The sequence below is a fragment of the Carcharodon carcharias genome, chromosome 11 (assembly GCF_017639515.1).
Source record: "Carcharodon carcharias isolate sCarCar2 chromosome 11, sCarCar2.pri, whole genome shotgun sequence".
Taxonomy (NCBI): domain Eukaryota; kingdom Metazoa; phylum Chordata; class Chondrichthyes; order Lamniformes; family Lamnidae; genus Carcharodon; species Carcharodon carcharias.
The window spans coordinates 163,862,525-163,886,074 of NC_054477.1; the positions used below are offsets into that span (position 1 = coordinate 163,862,525).

The following is a 23,550-nucleotide window of genomic DNA, read 5'->3' on the forward strand; positions in this document are numbered from 1 at the left end:
GTGGGTAAGGACTGTGCTGCAGGTAAGGACTGTGCTGTGGGTAAGGACTGACTGTGGGTAAGGACTGCGCTGTGGGTAAGGACTGCGCTGCAGGTAAGGACTGTGCTGTGGGTAAGGACTACGCTGTGGGTAAGGACTGTGCTGTGTGTAAGGACTGTGCTGTGGGTAAGGAAAGTGCTGCCGGTAAGGATTGTGCTGCTGCCTGGGACTGTGCTGTGGGTAAGGACTGCGCTGTGGGTAAGGACTGCGCCATGGTTAAGGACTATGCTGTGGGGAAGGACTATGCTGTGGGTAAGGACTGCGCTGTGGGTACGGACTGTGCTGTGGGTAAGGACTGCACTGCAGGTAAGGACTGTGCTGTGGGTAAGGACTGCGCTGTGGGTAAGGACTGTGCTGCTGCCTGGGACTGCGCTGTGGGTAAGGACTGTGCTGTGGGTAAGGACTGCGCTGTGGGTAAGGACTGTGCTGTGGGTAAGGACTGCGCTGTGGGTAAGGACTGACTGTGGGTAAGGACTGCGCTGTGGGTAAGTACTGCGCTGTGGGTAAGGACTGCGCTGTGGGTAGGTACTGACTGTGGGTAAGGACTGCGCTGTGGGTAAGGACTGCGCTGCTGGCTGGGACTGTGCTACAGGTAAGGACTGCGCTGTGGGTAAGGACTGTGCTGTGGGTAAGGACTGCGCTGTGGGTAAGGACTGTGCTGTGGGTAAGGACTGCGCTGTGGGTAAGGACTGTGCTGTGTGTAAGGACTGCGCTGTGGGTAAGGACTGACTGTGGGTAAGAACTGCGCTGTGGGTAAGGACTGCGCTGTGGGTAAGGACTGTGCTGCAGGTAAGGACTGACTGTGGGTAAGGACTGCGCTGTGGGTAATGACTGCGCTGTGGGTAAGGACTGCGCTGTGTGTAAAGACTGTGCTGTGGGTAAGGACTGCGCTGTGGGTAAGGACTGTGCTGTGGGTAAGGACTGCGCTGCAGGTAAGGACTGTGCTGTGGGTAAGGACTGCGCTGTGGGAAAGGACTGCGCTGTGGGTAAGGACTGTGCTTTGGGTAAGGACTGCGCTGTGGGTAAGGACAGTGCTGTGGGTAAGGACTGCGCTGTGGGTAAGGACTGACTGTGGGTAAGGACTGCGCTGTGGGTAAGGACTGCGCTGCTGCCTGGGACTGCGCTGTGGGTAAAGACTGTGCTGTAGGTAAGGACTGTGCTGTGGGTAAGGACTGTGCTGCAGGTAAGGACTGACTGTGGGTAAGGACTGCGCTGTGGGTAAGGACTGTGCTGTGTGTAAGGACTGCGCTGTGGGTAAGGACTGACTGTGGGTAAGGACTGCGCTGTGGGTAAGGACTGCACTGTGGGTAAGGACTGCGCTGTGGATAAGGACTGTGATGCAGGTAAGGACTGACTGTGGCTAAGGACTGTGCTGTGGGTAAGGATTGCACTGTGGGTAAGGACTACGTTGTGGGTAAGGAATGTGCTGTGGGTAAGGACTGTGCTGCTGGCTGGGACTGCGCTGTGGGTAAGGACTGCTTTGTGGGTAAGGACTGCACTGTGGGTAAGGACTGCGCTGTGGGTAAGGATTGCGCTGTGGGTAAGGACTGCTTTGTGGGTAAGGACTGCGCTGTGGGTAAGGACTGCGCTGTGGGTAAGGACTGTGCTGGGGGTAAGGACTGTGCTGTGGGGAAGGACTGCGCTGTGGGTAAGGACTGCGCTGTGTGTAAGGACTGTGCTGTGTGTAAGGACTGTGCTGTGGGTAAGGACTGCGCTGTGGGTAAGGACTGTGCTGTGAGTAAGGACTGTGCTGTGTGTAAGGACTGTGCTGCTGCCTGGGACTGCGATGTGGGTAAGGACTGTGCTGTTGGTAAGGACTGCGCTGTGGGTAAGGACTGTGCTGTGGGTAAGGACTGTGCTGTGTGTAAGGACTGTGCTGTGGGTAAGGACAGCGCTGTGGGTAAGGACTGTGCTGCTGGCTGGGACTGTGCTGTGGGTAAGGACTGTGCTGTGGGTAAGGACTGCGCTGTGGGTAAGGACTGTGCTGTGGGTAAGGACTGTGCTGTGTGTAAGGACTGTGCTGTTGGTAAGGACTGCGCTGTGGGTAAGGAATGTGCTGTGGGTAAGGACTGTGCTGTGTGTAAGGACTGTGCTGTGGGTAAGGACAGCGCTGTGGGTAAGGACTGTGCTGCTGGCTGGGACTGTGCTGTGGGTAAGGACTGTGCTGTGGGTAAGGACTGTGCTGTGTGTAAGGACTGTGCTGTGGGTAAGGACTGTGCTGTGTGTAAGGACTGTGCTTTGGGTAAGGACTGCGCTGTGGGTAAGGACTGTGCTGTGGGTAAGGACTGCGCTGCTGGCTGGGACTGCGCTGTGGGTAAGGACTGTGCTGTGGGTAAGGACTGCGCTGTGCGTAAGGACTGCACTGTGGGTAAGGACTGTGCTGTGGGTAAGGACTGACTGTGGGTAAGGACTGCGCTGTGGGTAAGGACTGCGCTGCTGCCTGGGACTGCGCTGTGGGTAAAGACTGTGTGTAGGTAAGGACTGTGCTGTGGGTAAGGACTGTGCTGCAGGTAAGAAATGACTGTGGGTAAGGACTGCGCTGTGGGTAAGGACTGCGCTGTGGGTAAGGACTGACCGTGGGTAAGGACTGCGCTGAGGGTAAGGACTGCGCTGTGGGTAAGGACTGCGCTGTGGATAAGGATTGCGCTGTGGGTAAGGACTGACTGTGGGTAAGCACTGCGCTGTGGGTAAGGACTGCGCTGCAGGTAAGGACTGTGCTGTGGGTAAGGACTGCGCTGTGGGTAAGGACTGACTGTGGGTAAGTACTGACTGTGGGTAAGGACTGCGCTGTGGGTAAGGACTGCGCTGCTGGCTGGGACTGTGCTACAGGTAAGGACTGTTCTGCTCCTGGGATTGTGCTGTGGGTATGGCCTGCGCTGTGGGTAAGGTCTGCGCTGTTGGTAAGGACTGCGCTGTGGGTAAGGACTGCGCTGTGGGTAAGGACTGCACTGTGGGTAAGGACTGCGCTGTGGGTAAGGACTGTGCTGCTGCCTGGGACTGCGCTGTGGGTAAGGACTGTGCTGTGGGTAACGACTGTGCTGTGGGTAAGGACTGTGCTGCTGCCTGGGACTGCGCTGTGGGTAAGGACTGCGCTGCTAGATAGGACTGTGCTGTGGGTTAGGACTGTACTGTGGGTAAGGACTGTGCTGTGGGTAAGGACTGCGCTGTGGGTAAGGAATGCGCTGTGGGTAAGGACTGCGCTGTGAGTAAGGACTGCGCTGTGGGTAAGGACTGCGCTGTGAGTAAGGACTGTGCTGTTGGTAAGGACTGTGCTGTGGGTAAGGACTGTGCTGTGGGTAAGGACTGCGCTGTGTGTAAGGACTGCGCTGTGGGTAAGGACTGTGCTGTGGGTAAGGACTGTGCTGTGGGTAAGGACTGCGCTGTGGGTAAGGACTGCGCTGTGAGTAAGGACTGTGCTGCTGCCTGGGACTGCGCTTTGGGAAAGGACTGCGCTTTGGTTAAGGACTGCGCTGTGGGTAAGGACTGTGCTGTGGGTAAGGACTGCGCTGTGTGTAAGGACTGTGCTGTGTGTAAGGACTGCGCTGTGGGTAAGGACTGCGCTTTGGGTAAGGACTGTGCTGCTGCCTGGGACTGCGCTTTGGGAAAGGACTGCACTGTGGTTATGGACTGTGCTGCAGGTAAGGACTGTGCTTTGAGTAAGGACTGCCCTTTGGGTAAGGACTGTGCTGTGGGTAAGGACTGCGCTGTGGGTAAGGACTGTGCTGTGGGTAAGGACTGCGCTGTGGGTAAGGACTGTGCTGTGGGTAAGGACTGCACTGTGGGTAAGGACTGTGCTGCAGGCTGGGACTGCGCTGTGGGTAAGGACTGCGCTGTGGGTAAGGACTGCGCTGTCGGTAAGGACTGCCCTGTGGGTCAGGACTGTGCTGCTGGCTGGGACTGCGCTGCTGGCTGGGACTGCGTTGCTGGCTGCGACTGCGCTGTGGGTAAGGACTGCGCTGTGGGTAAGGACTGCGCTGTGGGTAAGGACTGCTCTGTGGGTAAGGACTGTGCTGTGGGTAAGGACTGCGCTGTGGGTAAGGACTGCACTGTAGGTAAGGACTGTGCTGTGGGTAAGGACTGTGCTGTGGGGAAGGACTGCACTGTGGGTAAGGACTGCGCTGTGGGTAAGGACTGTGCTGTGTGTAAGGACTGTGCTGTGGGTAAGGACTGTGCTGTGTGTAAGGACTGCGCTGTGGTTAAGGACTGTGCTGTGGGGAAGGACTGTGCTGTGGGGAAGGACTGCGCTGTGGGTAAGGACTGCGCTGTGGGTAAGGACTGTGCTGTGTGTAAGGACTGTGCTGTGGGTAAGGACTGTGCTGTGAGTAAGGACTGTGCTGTGTGTAAGGACTGTGCTGCTGCCTGGGACTGCGCTGTGGGTAAGGACTGTGCTGTTGGTAAGGACTGCGCTGTGGGTAAGGACTGTGCTGTGTGTAAGGACTGTGCTGTGGGTAACGACTGCGCTGTGGGTAAAGACTGTGCTGCTGGCTGGGACTGTGCTGTGGGTAAGGACTGTGCTGTGGGTAAGGACTGTGCTGTGTGTAAGGACTGTGCTGTGGGTAAGGAAAGTGCTGCCGGTAAGGATTGTGCTGCTGCCTGGGACTGTGCTGTGGGTAAGGACTGCGCTGTGGGTAAGGACTGCGCCATGGTTAAGGACTATGCTGTGGGGAAGGACTATGCTGTGGGTAAGGACTGCGCTGTGGGTACGGACTGTGCTGTGGGTAAGGACTGCACTGCAGGTAAGGACTGTGCTGTGGGTAAGGACTGCGCTGTGGGTAAGGACTGTGCTGCTGCCTGGGACTGCGCTGTGGGTAAGGACTGTGCTGTGGGTAAGGACTGCGCTGTGGGTAAGGACTGTGCTGTGGGTAAGGACTGCGCTGTGGGTAAGGACTGACTGTGGGTAAGGACTGCGCTGTGGGTAAGTACTGCGCTGTGGGTAAGGACTGCGCTGTGGGTAGGTACTGACTGTGGGTAAGGACTGCGCTGTGGGTAAGGACTGCGCTGCTGGCTGGGACTGTGCTACAGGTAAGGACTGTTCTGCTGGCTGGGATTGTGCTGTGGGTAAGGCCTGCGCTGTGGGTAAGGTCTGCGCTGTGGGTAAGGACTGCACTGTGGGTAAGGACTGTGCTGTGGGTAAGGACTGTGCTGCTGCCTGGGACTGCGCTGTGGGTCAGGACTGTGCTGTGAGTAACGACTGTGCTGTGTGTAATGACTGTGCTGCTGCCTGGGACTGCGCTGTGGGTAAGGACTGCGCTGCTAGATAGGACTGTGCTGTGCGTAAGGACTGTGCTGTGGGTAAGGACTGCGCTGTGGGTAAGGACTGCGCTGTGGGTAAGGACTGTGCTGTGGGTAAGGACTGCGCTGTGAGTAAGGACTGCGCTGTGGGTAAGGACTGCGCTGTGAGTAAGGACTACGCTGTGGTTAAGGACTGTGCTGTGGGTAAGGACTGTGCTGTGGGTAAGGACTGCGCTGTGTGTAAGGACTGCGCTGTGGGTAAGGACTGTGCTGTGGGTAAGGACTGTGCTGTGGGGAAGGACTGCACTGTGGGTAAGGACTGCGCTGTGGGTAAGGACTGTGCTGTGTGTAAGGACTGTGCTGTGGGTAAGGACTGTGCTGTGTGTAAGGACTGCGCTGTGGTTAAGGACTGTGCTGTGGGGAAGGACTGTGCTGTGGGGAAGGACTGCGCTGTGGGTAAGGACTGCGCTGTGGGTAAGGACTGTGCTGTGTGTAAGGACTGTGCTGTGGGTAAGGACTGTGCTGTGAGTAAGGACTGTGCTGTGTGTAAGGACTGTGCTGCTGCCTGGGACTGCGCTGTGGGTAAGGACTGTGCTGTTGGTAAGGACTGCGCTGTGGGTAAGGACTGTGCTGTGTGTAAGGACTGTGCTGTGGGTAACGACTGCGCTGTGGGTAAAGACTGTGCTGCTGGCTGGGACTGTGCTGTGGGTAAGGACTGTGCTGTGGGTAAGGACTGTGCTGTGTGTAAGGACTGTGCTGTGGGTAAGGACTGTGCTGCCGGTAAGGATTGTGCTGCTGCCTGGGACTGTGCTGTGGGTAAGGACTGCGCTGTGGGTAAGGACTGCGCCATGGTTAAGGACTATGCTGTGGGGAAGGACTATGCTGTGGGTAAGGACTGCGCTGTGGGTACGGACTGTGCTGTGGGTAAGGACTGCACTGCAGGTAAGGACTGTGCTGTGGGTAAGGACTGCGCTGTGGGTAAGGACTGTGCTGCTGCCTGGGACTGCGCTGTGGGTAAGGACTGTGCTGTGGGTAAGGACTGCGCTGTGGGTAAGGACTGTGCTGTGGGTAAGGACTGCGCTGTGGGTAAGGACTGACTGTGGGTAAGGACTGCGCTGTGGGTAAGTACTGCGCTGTGGGTAAGGACTGCGCTGTGGGTAGGTACTGATTGTGGGTAAGGACTGCGCTGTGGGTAAGGACTGCGCTGCTGGCTGGGACTGTGCTACAGGTAAGGACTGTTCTGCTGGCTGGGATTGTGCTGTGGGTAAGGCCTGCGCTGTGGGTAAGGTCTGCGCTGTGGGTAAGGACTGCACTGTGGGTAAGGACTGCGCTGTGGGTAAGGACTGTGCTGCTGCCTGGGACTGCGCTGTGGGTCAGGACTGTGCTGTGAGTAACGACTGTGCTGTGTGTAATGACTGTGCTGCTGCCTGGCACTGCGCTGTGGGTAAGGACTGCGCTGCTAGATAGGACTGTGCTGTGCGTAAGGACTGTGCTGTGGGTAAGGACTGCGCTGTGGGTAAGGACTGCGCTGTGTGTAAGGACTGTGCTGTGGGTAAGGACTGCGCTGTGAGTAAGGACTGTGCTGTGGGTAAGGACTGCGCTGTGTGTAAGGACTGCGCTGTGGGTAAGGACTGTGCTGTGGGTAAGGACTGTGCTGTGGGTAAGGACTGCGCTGTGGGTATGGACTGCGCTGTGGGTAAGGACTGTGCTGCTGCCTGGGACTGCGCTGTGGGAAAGGACTGCGCTGTGTGTAAGGACTGCGCTGTGGGTAAGGACTGCACTGTGGGTAAGGACTGTGCTGTGGGTAAGGACTGCGCTGTGGGTAAGGACTGTGCTGTGGGTAAGGACTGCGCTGTGGGTAAGGACTGTGCTGTGGGTAAGGACTGCGCTGTGGGTAAGGACTGTGCTGTGGGTAAGGACTGCGCTGTGGGTAAGGACTGCGCTGTGGGTAAGGACTGTGCAGCTGCCTGGGACTGCGCTGTGGGAAAGGACTGCGCTGTGGGTAAGGACTGTGCTGTGGGTGAGGACTGCGCTGTGTGTAAGGACTGTGCTGCAGGTAAGGACTGTGCTGCAGGTAAGGACTGTGCTTTGAGTAAGGACTGCGCTGCTGGCTGGGACTGTGCTACAGGTAAGGACTGTTCTGCTGGCTGGGATTGTGCTGTGGGTAAGGCCTGCGCTGTGGGTAAGGTCTGCGCTGTTGGTAAGGACTGTGCTGTGGGTAAGGACTGTGCTGTGTGTAAGGACTGCGCTGTGGGTAAGGACTGCGCTGTGAGTAAGGACTGCACTGTGGGTAAGGACTGCGCTGTGGGTAAGGACTGTGCTGCTGCCTGGGACTGTGCTGTGGGTCAGGACTGTGCTGTGGGTAACGACTGTGCTGTGTGCAAGGACTGTGCTGCTGCCTGGGACTGCGCTGTGGGTAAGGACTGCGCTGCTAGATAGGACTGTGCTGTGGGTAAGGACTGTGCTGTGGGTAAGGACTGCGCTGTGGGTAAGGACTGCGCTGTGGGTAAGGACTGCGCTGTGAGTAAGGACTGCGCTGTGGGTAAGGACTGCGCTGTGAGTAAGGACTGCGCTGTGGGTAAGGACTGTGTTGTGGGTAAGGACTGTGCTGTGGGTAAGGACTGCGCTGTGTGTAAGGACTGCGTTGTGGGTAATGACTGCCCTGTGGGTAAGGACTGTGCTGTGGGTAAGGACTGCGCTGTGGGTAAGGACTGCGCTGTGGGTAAGGACTGTGCTGTGGGTAAGGACTGCGCTGTGGGTAAGGACTGCTTTGTGGGTAAGGACTGTGCTGTGGGTAAGGACTGCGCTGTGGGTAAGGACTGCACTGTGGGTAAGGACTGTGCTGTGGGTAAGGACTGTGCTGTGGGGAAGGACTGTGCTGTGTGTAAGGACTGTGCTGTGGGTAAGGACTGTGCTGTGTGTAAGGACTGCGCTGTGGTTAAGGACTGTGCTGTGGGGAAGGACTGTGCTGTGGGGAAGGACTGCGCTGTGGGTAAGGACTGCGCTGTGGGTAAGGACTGTGCTGTGTGTAAGGACTGTGCTGTGGGTAAGGACTGTGCTGTGAGTAAGGACTGTGCTGTGTGTAAGGACTGTGCTGCTGCCTGGGACTGCGCTGTGGGTAAGGACTGTGCTGTTGGTAAGGACTGCGCTGTGAGTAAGGACTGTGCTGTGTGTAAGGACTGTGCTGTGGGTAACGACTGCGCTGTGGGTAAATACTGTGCTGCTGGCTGGGACTGTGCTGTGGGTAAGGACTGTGCTGTGGGTAAGGACTGTGCTGTGTGTAAGGACTGTGCTGTTGGTAAGGACTGTGCTGCCGGTAAGGACTGTGCTGCTGCCTGGGACTGCGCTGTGGGTAAGGACTGTGCTGTGGGTAAGGACTGCGCTGTGGGTAAGGACTGTGCTGTGGGTAAGGACTGCGCTGTGGGTAAGGACTGACTGTGGGTAAGGACTGCGCTGTGGGTAAGTACTGCGCTGTGGGTAAGGACTGCGCTGTGGGTAAGTACTGACTGTGGGTAAGGACTGCGCTGTGGGTAAGGACTGCGCTGCTGGCTGGGACTGTGCTACAGGTAAGGACTATTCTGCTGGCTGGGATTGTGCTGTGGGTAAGGCCTGCGCTGTGGGTAAGGTCTGCGCTGTTGGTAAGGACTGTGCTGTGGGTAAGGACTGTGCTGTGTGTAAGGACTGCGCTGTGGGTAAGGACTGCGCTGTGGGTAAGGACTGCACTGTGGGTAAGGACTGCGCTGTGGGTAAGGACTGTGCTGCTGCCTGGGACTGCGCTGTGGGTCAGGACTGTGCTGTGAGTAACGACTGTGCTGTGTGTAAGGACTGTGCTGCTGCCTGGGACTGCGCTGTGGGTAAGGACTGCGCTGCTAGATAGGACTGTGCTGTGGGTAAGGACTGTGCTGTGGGTAAGGACTGCGCTGTGGGTAAGGACTGTGCTGTGGGTAAGGACTGTGCTGTGGGTAAGGACTGCGCTGTGAGTAAGGACTGCGCTGTGGGTAAGGACTGCGCTGTGAGTAAGGACTATGCTGTGGGTAAGGACTGTGCTGTGGGTAAGGACTGTGCTGTGGATAAGGACTGCGCTGTGTGTAAGGACTGCGCTGTGGGTAAGGACTGTGCTGTGGGTAAGGACTGTGCTGTGGGTAAGGACTGCGCTGTGGGTATGGACTGCGCTGTGGGTAAGGACTGTGCTGCTGCCTGGGACTGCGCTGTGGGAAAGGACTGCGCTGTGGGTAAGGACTGCGCTGTGGGTAAGGACTGCACTGTGGGTAAGGACTGTGCTGTGGGTAAGGACTGCGCTGTGGGTAAGGACTGTGCTGTGGGTAAGGACTGCGCTGTGGGTAAGGACTGTGCTGTGGGTAAGGACTGCGCTGTGGGTAAGGACTGTGCTGTGGGTAAGGACTGCGCTGTGGGTAAGGACTGCGCTGTGGGTAAGGACTGTGCTGCTGCCTGGGACTGCGCTGTGGGAAAGGACTGCGCTGTGGGTAAGGACTGTGCTGTGGGTAAGGACTGCACTTTGTGTAAGGACTGTGCTGCAGGTAAGGACTGTGCTGCAGGTAAGGACTGTGCTTTGAGTAAGGACTGCGCTGCTGGCTGGGACTGTGCTACAGGTGAGGACTGTTCTGCTGGCTGGGATTGTGCTGTGGGTAAGGCCTGCACTGTGGGTAAGGTCTGCGCTGTTGGTAAGGACTGTGCTGTGGGTAAGGACTGTGCTGTGTGTAAGGACTGCGCTGTGGGTAAGGACTGCGCTGTGGATAAGGACTGCACTGTGGGTAAGGACTGCGCTGTGGGTAAGGACTGTGCTGCTGCCTGTGACTGCGCTGTGGGTCAGGACTGTGCTGTGGGTAACGACTGTGCTGTGTGCAAGGACTGTGCTGCTGCCTGGGACTGCGCTGTGGGTAAGGACTGCGCTGCTAGATAGGACTGTGCTGTGGGTGAGGACTGTGCTGTGGGTAAGGACTGCGCTGTGGGTAAGGACTGCGCTGTGAGTAAGGACTGCGCTGTGGGTAAGGACTGCGCTGTGAGTAAGGACTGCGCTGTGGGTAAGGACTGTGCTGTGGGTAAGGACTGTGCTGTGGGTAAGGACTGCGCTGTGTGTAAGGATTGCGTTGTGGGTAAGGACTGCGCTGTGGGTAAGGACTGTGCTGCTGCCTGGGACTGCGCTGTGGGAAAGGACTGCGCTGTGGGTAAGGACTGTGCTGTGGGTAAGGACTGCGCTGTGTGTAAGGACTGTGCTGCAGGTAAGGACTGTGCTGCAGGTAAGGACTGTGCTTTGAGTAAGGACTGTGCTGTGGGTAAGGACTGTGCTGTGGGTAAGGACTGCGCTGTGGGTAAGGACTGCGCTGTGGGTAAGGACTGCACTGCTGGCTGAGACTGCGTTGCTGGCTGGGTCTTCCCTGTGGGTAAGGACTGCTCTGTGGGTAAGGACTGTGCTGTGGGTAAGGACTGCGCTGTGGGTAAGGACTGCGCTGTGGGTAAGGACTGCGCTGTGCGAAAGGACTGCACTGCTGGCTGGGTCTGCGCTGTGGGTAAGGACTGCTCTGTGGGTAAGGACTGTGCTGTGGGTAAGAACTGCGCTGTGGGTAAGGACTGTGCTGTGGGTAAGGACTGCGCTGTGGGTAAGGACTGACTGTGGGTAAGGACTGCGCTGTGGGTAAGTACTGCGCTGTGGGTAAGGACTGCGCTGTGGGTAAGTACTGACTGTGGGTAAGGACTGCGCTGTGGGTAAGGACTGCGCTGCTGGCTGGGACTGTGCTGCAGGTAAGGACTATTCTGCTGGCTGGGATTGTGCTGTGGGTAAGGCCTGCGCTGTGGGTAAGGTCTGCGCTGTTGGTAAGGACTGTGCTGTGGGTAAGGACTGTGCTGTGTGTAAGGACTGCGCTGTGGGTAAGGACTGCGCTGTGGGTAAGGACTGCACTGTGGGTAAGGACTGCGCTGTGGGTAAGGACTGTGCTGCTGCCTGGGACTGCGCTGTGGGTCAGGACTGTGCTGTGAGTAACGACTGTGCTGTGTGTAAGGACTGTGCTGCTGCCTGGGACTGCGCTGTGGGTAAGGACTGCGCTGCTAGATAGGACTGTGCTGTGGGTAAGGACTGTGCTGTGGGTAAGGACTGCGCTGTGGGTAAGGACTGTGCTGTGGGTAAGGACTGTGCTGTGGGTAAGGACTGCGCTGTGAGTAAGGACTGCGCTGTGGGTAAGGACTGCGCTGTGAGTAAGGACTACGCTGTGGGTAAGGACTGTGCTGTGGGTAAGGACTGTGCTGTGGGTAAGGACTGCGCTGTGTGTAAGGACTGCGCTGTGGGTAAGGACTGTGCTGTGGGTAAGGACTGTGCTGTGGGTAAGGACTGCGCTGTGGGTATGGACTGCGCTGTGGGTAAGGACTGTGCTGCTGCCTGGGACTGCGCTGTGGGAAAGGACTGCGCTGTGGGTAAGGACTGCGCTGTGGGTAAGGACTGCACTGTGGGTAAGGACTGTGCTGTGGGTAAGGACTGCGCTGTGGGTAAGGACTGTGCTGTGGGTAAGGACTGCGCTGTGGGTAAGGACTGTGCTGTGGGTAAGGACTGCGCTGTGGGTAAGGACTGTGCTGTGGGTAAGGACTGCGCTGTGGGTAAGGACTGCGCTGTGGGTAAGGACTGTGCTGCTGCCTGGGACTGCGCTGTGGGAAAGGACTGCGCTGTGGGTAAGGACTGTGCTGTGGGTAAGGACTGCACTTTGTGTAAGGACTGTGCTGCAGGTAAGGACTGTGCTGCAGGTAAGGACTGTGCTTTGAGTAAGGACTGCGCTGCTGGCTGGGACTGTGCTACAGGTAAGGACTGTTCTGCTGGCTGGGATTGTGCTGTGGGTAAGGCCTGCGCTGTGGGTAAGGTCTGCGCTGTTGGTAAGGACTGTGCTGTGGGTAAGGACTGTGCTGTGTGTAAGGACTGCGCTGTGGGTAAGGACTGCGCTGTGGATAAGGACTGCACTGTGGGTAAGGACTGCGCTGTGGGTAAGGACTGTGCTGCTGCCTGTGACTGCGCTGTGGGTCAGGACTGTGCTGTGGGTAACGACTGTGCTGTGTGCAAGGACTGTGCTGCTGCCTGGGACTGCGCTGTGGGTAAGGACTGCGCTGCTAGATAGGACTGTGCTGTGGGTGAGGACTGTGCTGTGGGTAAGGACTGCGCTGTGGGTAAGGACTGCGCTGTGAGTAAGGACTGCGCTGTTGGTAAGGACTGCTCTGTGAGTAAGGACTGCGCTGTGGGTAAGGACTGTGCTGTGGGTAAGGACTGTGCTGTGGGTAAGGACTGCGCTGTGGGTAAGGACTGCGCTGTGGGTAAGGACTGTGCTGCTGCCTGGGACTGCGCTGTGGGAAAGGACTGCGCTGTGGGTAAGGACTGTGCTGTGGGTAAGGACTGCGCTGTGTGTAAGGACTGTGCTGCAGGTAAGGACTGTGCTGCAGGTAAGGACTGTGCTTTGAGTAAGGACTGTGCTGTGGGTAAGGACTGTGCTGTGGGTAAGGACTGCGCTGTGGGTAAGGACTGCGCTGTGGGTAAGGACTGCACTGCTGGCTGAGACTGCGTTGCTGGCTGGGTCTGCGCTGTGGGTAAGGACTGCTCTTTGGGTAAGGACTGTGCTGTGGGTAAGGACTGCGCTGTGGGTAAGGACTGCGCTGTGGGTAAGGACTGCGCTGTGCAAAAGGACTGCACTGCTGGCTGGGTCTGCGCTGTGGGTAAGGACTGCTCTGTGGGTAAGGACTGTGCTGTGGGTAAGGACTGCGCTGTGGGTAAGGACTGCGCTGTGCGAAAGGACTGCACTGCTGGCTGGGTCTGCGCTGTGGGTAAGGACTGCGCTGTGGCTAAGGACTGTGCTGTGGGTAAGGACTGCGCTGTGGGTAAGGACTGCGCTGTGGGTAAGGACTGCACTGCTGGCTGGGACTGCGTTGCTGGCTGGGACTGCGCTGCTGCCTCATTCCTGCTAACAGGAAGATGACCATCGGTTCCATTGCAGTACACAGCTGGTCCAGATATTGTGTGGTCCGACAGGGGTAGGCCATTCGGCCCCTCAAGCCTGCTCCCCCAGCAATAAGATCATGGCTCCTCTGCCCCAACTCCTCCTTCCTGTCAGCTCCTCATAACCCTCACCTCCCCAATATTTGAAAAATCTATCTACCTCCTCTTTAAATACTTTCAGTGATCTCACCTCCACAACTCCCTGGGGTAGAGAATTCCAGACATTCACCACCCTCTGAGAGGAAAAGTTCTTACACCAGTTAAGGCCTCAGTCACCAGGATATCATGAAACCCACAGATCGAGCCCACTGACCACTGACCACTGACCCCTGACCCCTGACCCACTGAGCTCTGCACCTCAAATCCCTTTTAATGGGACCCCACTAGAACTATAATCAACCACTCCAGCGTGCTGAAGAGTACACGTCAGTATCTGGGAACTAACTCCACTGTCATTCCCCGTCAGCAGCCCATCACTCTCTTTCCTGCTGCTTAACTGCCCTCTCTCTCTTATCTCTCCCGGGTAGGTGACCATGGACAATGTGCTTGCCTTGCGGTGGACACGGCTCCTGCTGGACCTCCCGGTCCTGTCGGAGTCCCAGGTTATCCCGGCACATACGGGGTGACTGGTCAGTTGGGAGATGAAGGGGCGCCGGGACCATTCGGAACACCGGGGATCCCAGTAAGTATTCCTGCTTGGACCTTATCCACTGTGGGGGTAACATTGTGTGACTCGGTAAGTTAAGTGGGGTTCACCTTAATATCAATCTCCGCTGTTAATCTGCAGCTCAAACTTTCACTGAAATTCCACATATTTACCATCCCGACCTTCACAGAGCAGAGTAGACAACTTGGGAAAGACAATTAAAGTGGTTTCTTGAAGAAATATGTATTTATATAGTGCCTACAAACTGCATTGAACAGTGACCACTGCTGTAATGTCAGGGAACATGATGGCCAGTGCGTGCACAGCAAGCTCCCACTGAGACAAGGTTTTTGTGCTGTTGGCTGGGGAGAATACACCCGACATCTTCTTCAAAATAGTGGCCCTGGGATCATTCGCAGGTGGATGTAAATGTTTCATTTAATGTTAAATGTTTCAGGTCTCATCCAAACCAAGCCATCACTTTCAGTACTGACCCTCCGACAGTGCAGCACTCCCTCAGTACTGACCCTCTGACAGTGCAGCACACCCTCAGTACTGACCCTCTGACAGTGCAGCGCTCCCTCAGTACTGACCCTCCGACAGTGCAGCACTCCCTCAGTACTGACCCTCAGACAGTGCAGCACTCCCTCAGTACTGACCCCCTGACAGTGCAGCACTCCCTCAGTACTGACCCTCTGACAGTGCAGCACTCCCTCAGTACTGACCCTCCGACAGTGTAGCACTCCCTCAGTACTGACCCTCTGACAGTGCGGCACTCCCTCAGTACTGACCCTCTGACAGTGCGGCACTCCCTCAGTACTGACCCTCCGACAGTGCAGCACTCCCTCAGTACTGACCTTCTGACAGTGCAGCACTCCCTCAGTACTGACCCTCTGACAGTGCGGCACTCCCTCAGTACTGACCTTCTGACAGTGCGGCACTCCTTCAGTACTGACCTTCTGACAGTGCAGCACTCCCTCAGTACTGACCCTCTGACAGTGCAGCCCTCCCTCAGTACTGACCCTCTGACAGTGCAGCACTCTCTCAGTACTGACCCTCTGACAGTGCAGGACTCCCTCAGTACTGACTGTGCAGCACTCCCTCAGTACTGACCCTCTGACAGTGCAGGACTCCCTCAGTACTGACTGTGCAGCACTCCCTCAGTACTGACCCCCTGACAGTGCGGCTCTCCCTCAGTACTGACGCTCTGACAGTGTGGCACTCCCTCAGTACTGACCCTCTGACAGTGCGGCACTCCCTCAGTACTGACCCTCTGACAGTGCAGCACTCCCTCAGTACTGACCCTCTGACAGTACAGCGCTCCCTCAGTACTGACCCTCTGACAGTGCGGCGCTCCCTCAGTACTGACCCTCTGACAGTGCAGCACTCCCTCAGTACTGACCCTCTGACAGTGCGGCACTCCCTCAGTACTGACCCTCTGACAGTGCAGCACTCCCTCAGTACTGACCCTCTGACAGTGCAGCGCTCCCTCAGTACTGACCCTCTGACAGTGCAGCACTCCCTCAGTACTGACCCCCTGACAGTGCAACACTCCCTCAGTACTGACCCTCTGACAGTGCAGCACTCCCTCAGTACTGACCCTCTGACAGTGCAGCACTCCCTCAGTACTGACCCTCTGACAGTGCAGCGCTCCCTCAGTACTGACCCTCTGACAGTGCAGCACTCCCTCAGTACTGACCCTCTGACAGTGCAGCGCTCCCTCAGTACTGACCCTCTGACAGTGCGGTATTCCTTCAGTATGACACTGGAATGTCTATCTAGCATTTGTGCTCGAGTCTCTAACATGAGATTGAACCCACGACCCTATTGCCTCTGCGGTAAGAGTGCTGCCAACAGAGCCACTCCAACCCAGTGGCTATAAAAATGCAAGTTTTTGTTGTTATCCCGAGGTGCACCTTGAAACATCAGCTGTGTCACACATTTCAATCTGATGTATAAGATTGTCAGTAGACATCACTGAAGAGATATAACCTGTTGATGACCTATTGATGACCTATTGATGACCTATTGATGACCTATTGATGACCTATTGATGACCTATTGATGTTAACGTGACCCTCACAGGGAGCGGCTGGTGCTGTTGGAGCTCAAGGTCTGAAGGGAGAGAAAGGCGACCCTGTCTTCATCCCCACATTAACCACCAAAGGTAGAGCAACGAGAGCAGCCAACGAGGCTCCTGATTGACAAACATCAACTTAGTGACACTGGGAAAAACTGATTTTGTGGTAAACTGAGAGGGGACGAGTGGAGAATGTGAAAGGGAGGAGAAGACAGTGTGATGCTGGGAGGACAGGGTGGCGGAGGGAGGGGAGGGTGGCGGAGGGAGGGGAGGGTGGCGGAGGGAGGGGAGGGTGGCGGAGGGAGGGGAGGGTGGCGGAGGGAGGGGAGGGTGGCGGAGGGAGGGGAGGGTGGCGGAGGGAGGGGAGGGTGCCGGAGGGAGGGGAGGGTGGGGAGGGTGGCGGAGGGAGGGGAGGGTGGCGGAGGGAGGGGAGGGTGGCGGAGGGAGGGGAGGGTGGCGGAGGCTGAGGAGGGAGGGGAGGGTGGCGGAGGGAGGGGAGGGTGGCGGAGGGAGGGGAGGGTGAGGAGGGTGGCGGAGGGAGGGGAGGGTGGCGGAGGGAGGGGAGGGAGGGGAGGGAGGGGAGGGTGGCAGAGGGAGGGGAGGGTGGTGGAGGGAGGGGAGGGTGGCGGAGGGAGGGGAGGGTGGCGGAGGGAGGGGAGGGAGGGGAGGGAGGGGAGGGTGGCGGAGGCTGAGGAGGGAGGGGAGGGTGGCGGAGGGAGGGGAGGGAGGGGAGGGAGGGGAGGGTGGCGGAGGGAGGGGAGGGTGGCGGAGGGAGGGGAGGGTGGCGGAGGGAGGGGAGGGTGGAGGAGGGTGAGGAGGGAGGGGAGGGTGGAGGAGGGTGAGGAGGGAGGGGAGGGTGGCACAGGGAAGGGAGGGTGGCGGAGGGAGGGGAGGGTGAGGAGGGTGGAGGAGGGTGAGGAGGGTGGCAGAGGGAGGGGAGGGTGGCGGAGGGAGGGGAGGGTGAGGAGGGTGGAGGAGGGTGAGGAGGGTGGCAGAGGGAGGGGAGGGTGGCGGAGGTAGGGGAGGGTGGCGGAGGGAGGGGAGGGTGGAGGAGGGTGAGGAGGGTGGAGGAGGGTGAGGAGGGTGGCAGAGGGAAGGGAGGGTGGCGGAGGGAGGGGAGGGTGAGGAGGGTGGAGGAGGGTGAGGAGGGTGGCGGAGGGAGGGGAGGGTGGCGGAGGCTGAGGAGGGAGGGGAGGGTGGCGGAGGGTGAGGAGGGTGGCGGAGGGAGGGGAGGGTGGCGGAGGGAGGGGAGGGTGGAGGAGGGTGAGGAGGGTGGAGGAGGGTGAGGAGGGTGGCAGAGGGAAGGAAGGGTGGCGGAGGGAGGGGAGGGTGAGGAGGGTGGAGGAGGGTGAGGAGGGTGGCGGAGGGAGGGGAGGGTGGCGGAGGGAGGGGAGTGTGGCGGAGGCTGAGGAGGGAGGGGAGGGTGGCGGAGGGAGGGGAGGGTGGCGGAGGGAGGGGAGTGTGGCGGAGGGAGGGGAGGGTGGCGGAGGGAGGGGAGGGTGGAGGAGGGTGAGGAGGGTGGAGGAGGGTGAGGAGGGTGGCAGAGGGAAGGGAGGGTGGCGGAGGGAGGGGAGGGTGAGGAGGGTGGCGGAGGGAGGGGAGGGTGGCGGAGGGAGGGGAGTGTGGCGGAGGCTGAGGAGGGAGGGGAGGGTGGCGGAGGGAGGGGAGTGTGGCGGAGGCTGAGGAGGGAGGGGAGGGTGGCGGAGGGAGGGGAGGGTGGCGGAGGGAGGGGAGGGTGGCGGAGGCTGAGGAGGGTGAGGAGGGTGAGGAGGGTGGCGGAGGGAGGGGAGGGTGGCGGAGGGAGGGGAGGGTGGCGGAGGGAGGAGTAAGGAGAGGGATTAGTTGAAGGGGAATTCTGAGCTGTGTTGAGGAACCTTTTTAAAATGGAGCAGTATATCTGTTTCTTTCTTAAAAGTCCCAATCCCAGCCCGGTGACCGTCCCCATGTGAAACAGGACCTCAGTGTCTGTGTCATGGGGCAGAGATTCAGAGCGGGTGAGAAAGTACCTGGTGTAGAATCACTGTCTCCGGCGCCCCTGTGTCACATCCTCTACATTCCCTATCATCCAACACTAACCTGATGTCATACAGCCCAGCTGGCCAATGTAATGCCAGGATCCCACATTTGGGCAATGAGTGTTCAGGGTTAGTTACTCAAGGAAAAGCAAGAGTGAAGCAGCAAGATGGGCCCACAGTCGTGTTAGGTAAAGAGCCGGGACAGCCTGTTTGTAGCTAAGTTCCTATTGTGTCTGGGTACTCTGGAGTGTCGTTAGAAATGTTTCACTGAGTTCCTGTATTTGGCAGGGGGCTTTGCTGCATCATCACAGGAAGGGGTGGAGGGTTTGGTGACCTGTCCACACAAGGGTTGCAATGGGACAGCAGCAGCTGTGCCTCCGGATAACATGGAGATGAAGCAGAGGCTGCAGAGAGGGTAGGAGCTGCGTGATGCCCTCTGCCAAGTTGGAGCTGGACTCCTCTGTGCTCCTTGACAGAGACAGGAGACTGTCTGTCAGGCCAGCAACTGCACCCAGCATGTCTGGGTGTAGCCCAGCACAGATCTCCTATACGCTGCTCCATTGAGGTCCTTATCTGTAGCAGAACTTGTTTCCACCCACCCCTCCAGTGAGCTGGCACATAAACCATCCTTTACCCCTGGCCTGGTTGCAGCACACTCATGCCCAGTTACTCATCATGTGCTGATCCGAACTCCAAACTAGCCCCCAGGGTAAGTACAGTGTCAGTGTCTGAGCTGGTGGCTGTTGGAATCAGATCAAGAGGAGACAGGGTCTCCTGATCAATGCTGTGCTGTTCTTCTCCCTCCTCTTCCTGGGGCTCTTGTGGTTGGGCAGGTGGTAGTTCCTGGGTGTCAGAAAGCAGGACCTCAGAGGGAGAAGGTTACTGTGAGGGAACTGGGGTGGGGAGGGAAGCTGGAAGTCTATGGTCACACCATCCTTGCTCAGCTTTCCAAATAGCAGGATGGAGATGAGCTGGGAGTTGAGAAGGGGCAGAAGACAGGAATGCCCATGATTCTCAACGCTCCCAGAAGGAGGGTGTTAGGGTGAGGGAAGAGAGTTGGGGAGGAGAGCAGGACGAGCAAGGTCACACCATCTTCAGTTTCCACTTGATGCCACAACTCAGGATGAGGTTGAGGAAGGAGTTGGAAAGGGGCAGAAGGCTGTCACTAACCAACACCCTGCACTGCCTGTGCTGTACAGACACCAGAGGCTGCACTGTCACCAGCCCCATGAAGTGGAGCCCACCCGCCACCACCCCCCCCCGCCCCCCACCCCGGAATCAGGGGATGGAGTCATGGAGCTCCCCTCCAGTCTGCAGCCCCTCCCTGCTATAACAACCAAACTCCCCCCGCAGAGGAGAGGGCAGAGCCCCAGTGATTGTGTGGCAGTGCGCTTGGGTGATGTGCTAAGGAGATGGAGGTGTGACAGGCAGGGAGGGTTGGGTATGAGGGTAAGGTAGAGTATGTTAATGTTGGGCGTAAGCCCTGAGTGCCAGTGAGTGCTGCCGGGTGAATGATGGGGGTGGGTATGCTGCATTGAGCAGAGGGAGGGATAGCTGGTGTGATGGACATGAGCTGTAATGTGAGGATACATTCACTGGCCTCACACAGGCAGTCATGGTGATTGTATTTTATCCTGCATTCCCCCCACATCCATGGTGCCAGACTTTGGGCAATCATATTCTGGGTGACAGGCTCCCATTCCCACTTCCAGCTGTGACTGGAGGATTTCTCTCCTACCCAGGGAACCATTGCCTCCCTCCTGGATTCCAGTGAGCACAGCGTCCATTGTAAAGTCACTAAATTGAGGAGTTCTTTCCCTTACGTGCTGAGATATCCAATGCTTCAGACAGATTTTCTATCAGCCTTGATATGAGGTGTATAGGCTCCCCTTAATAGGCAGAGACTCCATGGACGCTACAGGCTGCCTGGAGCATGTAATGGCCAAGCGATGCTGCCAGGTCCTCCTGCTGTGCCCAGAGGCAGCAGGGAGCTCCGAGGGCAGCAAAGCAGCACAGGAGTCACTCAGGCCATCAGGGAAATCATGTAGATGGGGTGGGTAGACAAAAATTGCGCTCCACTCGATCTGCAGGGATGCAGGCAGCTCACAAATCACAACCTCCACACCCAAAAATCAAACTGCAACCAATTTCTAGCCCCCAGTGGCACCAGGTCATCGAGCCATCACTTAAGGAATGAGTGGGGACTGACTCCCAAGCCAGACACATATGTAAATTCCAAATAAATAACAAAGAGAAAACTGTAACACGATATTTGTTTATTTACTAAGGTTCCAAAGGCGATCAAGGAGAGCCGGGGTTAACGGGTGCCCACGGACAGCCTGGTGTCCGGGGACAAGATGGGAATCCAGGCAGACCAGGTTTTCCAGGAGCTCCTGTAAGTTGGTGCATTGAGTTCCGAATCAACTCTGTAAAGCTGACAGGACCCACTATCCAGGTTATGGAGCCGATAGATATTTATATCTTAGCACGATGGAAACAGATTCAATTGCACCTTATTAAAGGGAATTAGATGAATACTTGACCAGGAGAAAAGTGCAGGCTTACAGGGAAAGAGCAGTGGAAGTGGGATCAATTGGATAGCTCTTTCAAAGAGCCAGTACAAACACAATGGGCTGAATGGCCTCCCTCGTGTTGCATCGTTCTTTGATTCTATGAGTCTGAGTTATCCCTCTCCCACCTCAGTGGCATTCTTCACATCCCTGCTCACAGGTTTCACTTCCCTTGACGCTGCCCTTACTATTTGATTGCTGTCCTTTGCAGCTGCAGTGTTGCTGTTGTGTACGCTGCAGTGTTGCTGTTGTATGTGCTGTAGCTGCACTGTTGCTGTTGTGTAAGCTGCAGTGTTGCTGTTGTATGCGCTGCAACTGCACTGTTGCTGTTGTATGTGCTGTAGCTGCAGTGTTGCTGTTGTGTAAGCTGCAGTGTTGCTGTTGTATATGCTGTAGCTGAACTGTTGCTGTTGTGTATGCTGCAGTGTTGCTGTTGTATGCGCTGTAGCTGCACTGTTGCTGTTGTGTAAGCTGCAGTGTTGCTGTTGTATGTGCTGTAGCTGCACTGTTGCTGTTGTGTAAGCTGCAGTGTTGCTGTTGTGTAAGCTGCAATGTTGTTGTTGTATGCACTGTAGCTGCACTGTTGCTGTTGTGTAGGCTGCAGTGTTGCTGTTGTATGTGCTTTAGCTGCACTGTTGCTGTTATGTATGCTGCAATGTTGCTGTTGTATGTGCTGTAGCTGCACTGTTGCTGTTATGTATGCTGCAATGTTTCTGTTGTATGCACTGCAACTGCACTGTTGCTGTTGTGTAAGCTGCAGTGTTGCTGTTGTATGTGCTGTAGCTGCAGTGTTGCTGTTGTATGCGCTGTAGCTGCACTGTTGCTGTTGTATGTGCTGTAGCTGCACTGTTGCTGTTGTGTAAGCTGCAGTGTTGCTGTTGTATAAGCTGCAGTGTTGCTGTTGTATGTGCTGTAGCTGCAGTGTTGCTGTTGTGTAAGCTGCAGTGTTGCTGTTGTATGCGCTGCAACTGCACTGTTGCTGTTGTATGTGCTGTAGCTGCAGTGTTGCTGTTGTATGTGCTGTAGCCGCACTGTTGCTGTTGTGTAAGCTGCAGTGTTGCTGTTGTGTAAGCTTCAGTGTTGCTGTTGTATGTGCTGTAGCTGAACTGTTGCTGTTGTGTATGCTGCAGTGTTGCTGTTGTATGCGCTGTAGCTGCACTGTTGCTGTTGCATAAGCTGCAGTGTTGCTGTTGTATGTGCTGTAGCTGCACTGTTGCTGTTGTGTAAGCTGTGGTGTTGCTGTTGTATGTGCTGTAGCTGGCATGTTGCTGTTGTGTAAGCTGCAATGTTGCTCTTGTATAAGCTGTAGCTGCACTGTTGCTGTTATGTATGCTGCAATGTTGCTGTTGTATGTGCTGCAGCTGCACTGTTGCTGTTATGTATGCTGCAATGTTGCTGTTGTATGCACTGCAACTGCAGTGTTGCTGTTGTATGTGCTGTAGATGCACTGTTGCTGTTGTGTAAGCTGCGGTGTTGCTGTTGTGTGTGTTGCTGTTGCAGTTTTGCATTGTATGTACTGTAGCTGAACTGTTGCTGTTATGTATGCTGCAGTGTTGCTGTTGTGTAAGCTGCAGTGTTGCTGTTGTATGTGCTGTAGCTGCAGTGTTGCTGTTGTATGTGCTACAATTACAGTGTTGCTGTTGTATGCGCTGCAGCTGGAGGGCACCACTGGCTGGAGTGGTCAATACTGAGTCAGTGTCAGGGCATAGATCAATGTTATTAATTATCTCAGGGCTGATAATGTCCCTCCAATTGAGCATCCCCCGGTTTCCATCACTCCACCAGGGACAGCCATGACTAAGCTGCCTGGGCCCTAAGCTCTGGAATTCCCTCCTTAAACCTCTCCCCCTTTAAGATGCTCCTTAAAACTGACCTCATTGGCCAGGGTCTCAGACGTTTGTCCTAATTTCTCCTCAGTGTCATGTTTTGTTTGATAATTGCTCCTATGAAGCGCTCCTGGGGACATTTTACTCTGTTAAAGGTGCTATATAAATATCAGTTGTTACTGGTAAGATGCTGTAATGGTAGATTTCTGGTCAATTGTCTAAACACATGGTACAACCTATATTTCAGGGTGATGCTGGGGGAGGTTACCCTGGCGATGATGGCATCCGAGGTATCCCAGGAGCTAAAGGATACAGTGGGAGACCTGGCCTGCCAGGAGTGGGAATCCGAGGCCCACAAGGGAGACCTGGGCTTCCTGGTGACTTAGGATCTGATGGTGTGCCAGGAATTCCAGGACTTCCAGGCCTGCCTGGGACTCCAGGTAAGTGTTGCATCTTCCAGGTCTTAGCTCAGAGAGAGAGTTTGTGGAGTCAAGAAACCCTCCTTTAAAGAGGAGGCACCTCACAGTGGTGAGCTGACTGTCCACGGTAAAGCAGGGGTGGGGAACCTGTTTCTTATCACAGGCCGTTCACACAGACAAAGTCAGTCACAGGCCACACACAATAAAAAACAACTTAATTTAGATTTTTAGAGAGAATACAGAGACATTCAGCTCACCCGCTGTTTTAATGCGATAGCTGAATTTGGATATTATATTGTTAAATATTATTAGAGTAATTTAGCCGACACTTTTATCCAAAACAAGCTTGTAAGGATGATGATAAATGTTATTTTCAAGGTGTGACTGTCATGGGTCTATATTTTTAGAAACCTTGCTGTGGGCCAGAGGTAACTGAGCAAGGGGCCTGATCTGGCCCATGGGCAGTGGGTTCCCCACTCCCTGCGCTAAAGGCTCCAGTGGTCAGGGTGCTGCCCCGTGAGGAACTACCCTGGCTTTCTTCACGGACATTTCCTCTTATTACCTCTCTTCCGTTAGTACCAAGCAGTAACTCTCGTTCATTTGGCTGTCCCGGTATGAGTCACTGATGTATGGTAGGAGTGGTTCTGTGTTTGGAGATCCCAGACTATCTCGGGCAAGGACATCATAATATGTTGACTAGTTTTAATGATAGAAATGTCACAGCGCTGAGCCTGCAAAC

General features: G+C 56.3%; 1 protein-coding gene across 1 annotated transcript in view; it reads left to right on the top strand.

Moving 5' to 3' along the window:
* The window catches only part of LOC121283943 (collagen alpha-6(IV) chain-like), a 254,424-nt gene that overhangs the window by 176,574 nt on the left and 54,300 nt on the right, over positions 1 to 23,550 (top strand). Inside the window, exons 21-24 of the mRNA XM_041198738.1 lie at positions 13,783 to 13,937; positions 15,987 to 16,068; positions 20,285 to 20,391; positions 22,640 to 22,832. Of these exons, the coding sequence (XP_041054672.1) occupies positions 13,783 to 13,937; positions 15,987 to 16,068; positions 20,285 to 20,391; positions 22,640 to 22,832 (537 nt within the window). The remainder of the gene's footprint in view (positions 1 to 13,782; positions 13,938 to 15,986; positions 16,069 to 20,284; positions 20,392 to 22,639; positions 22,833 to 23,550) is intronic.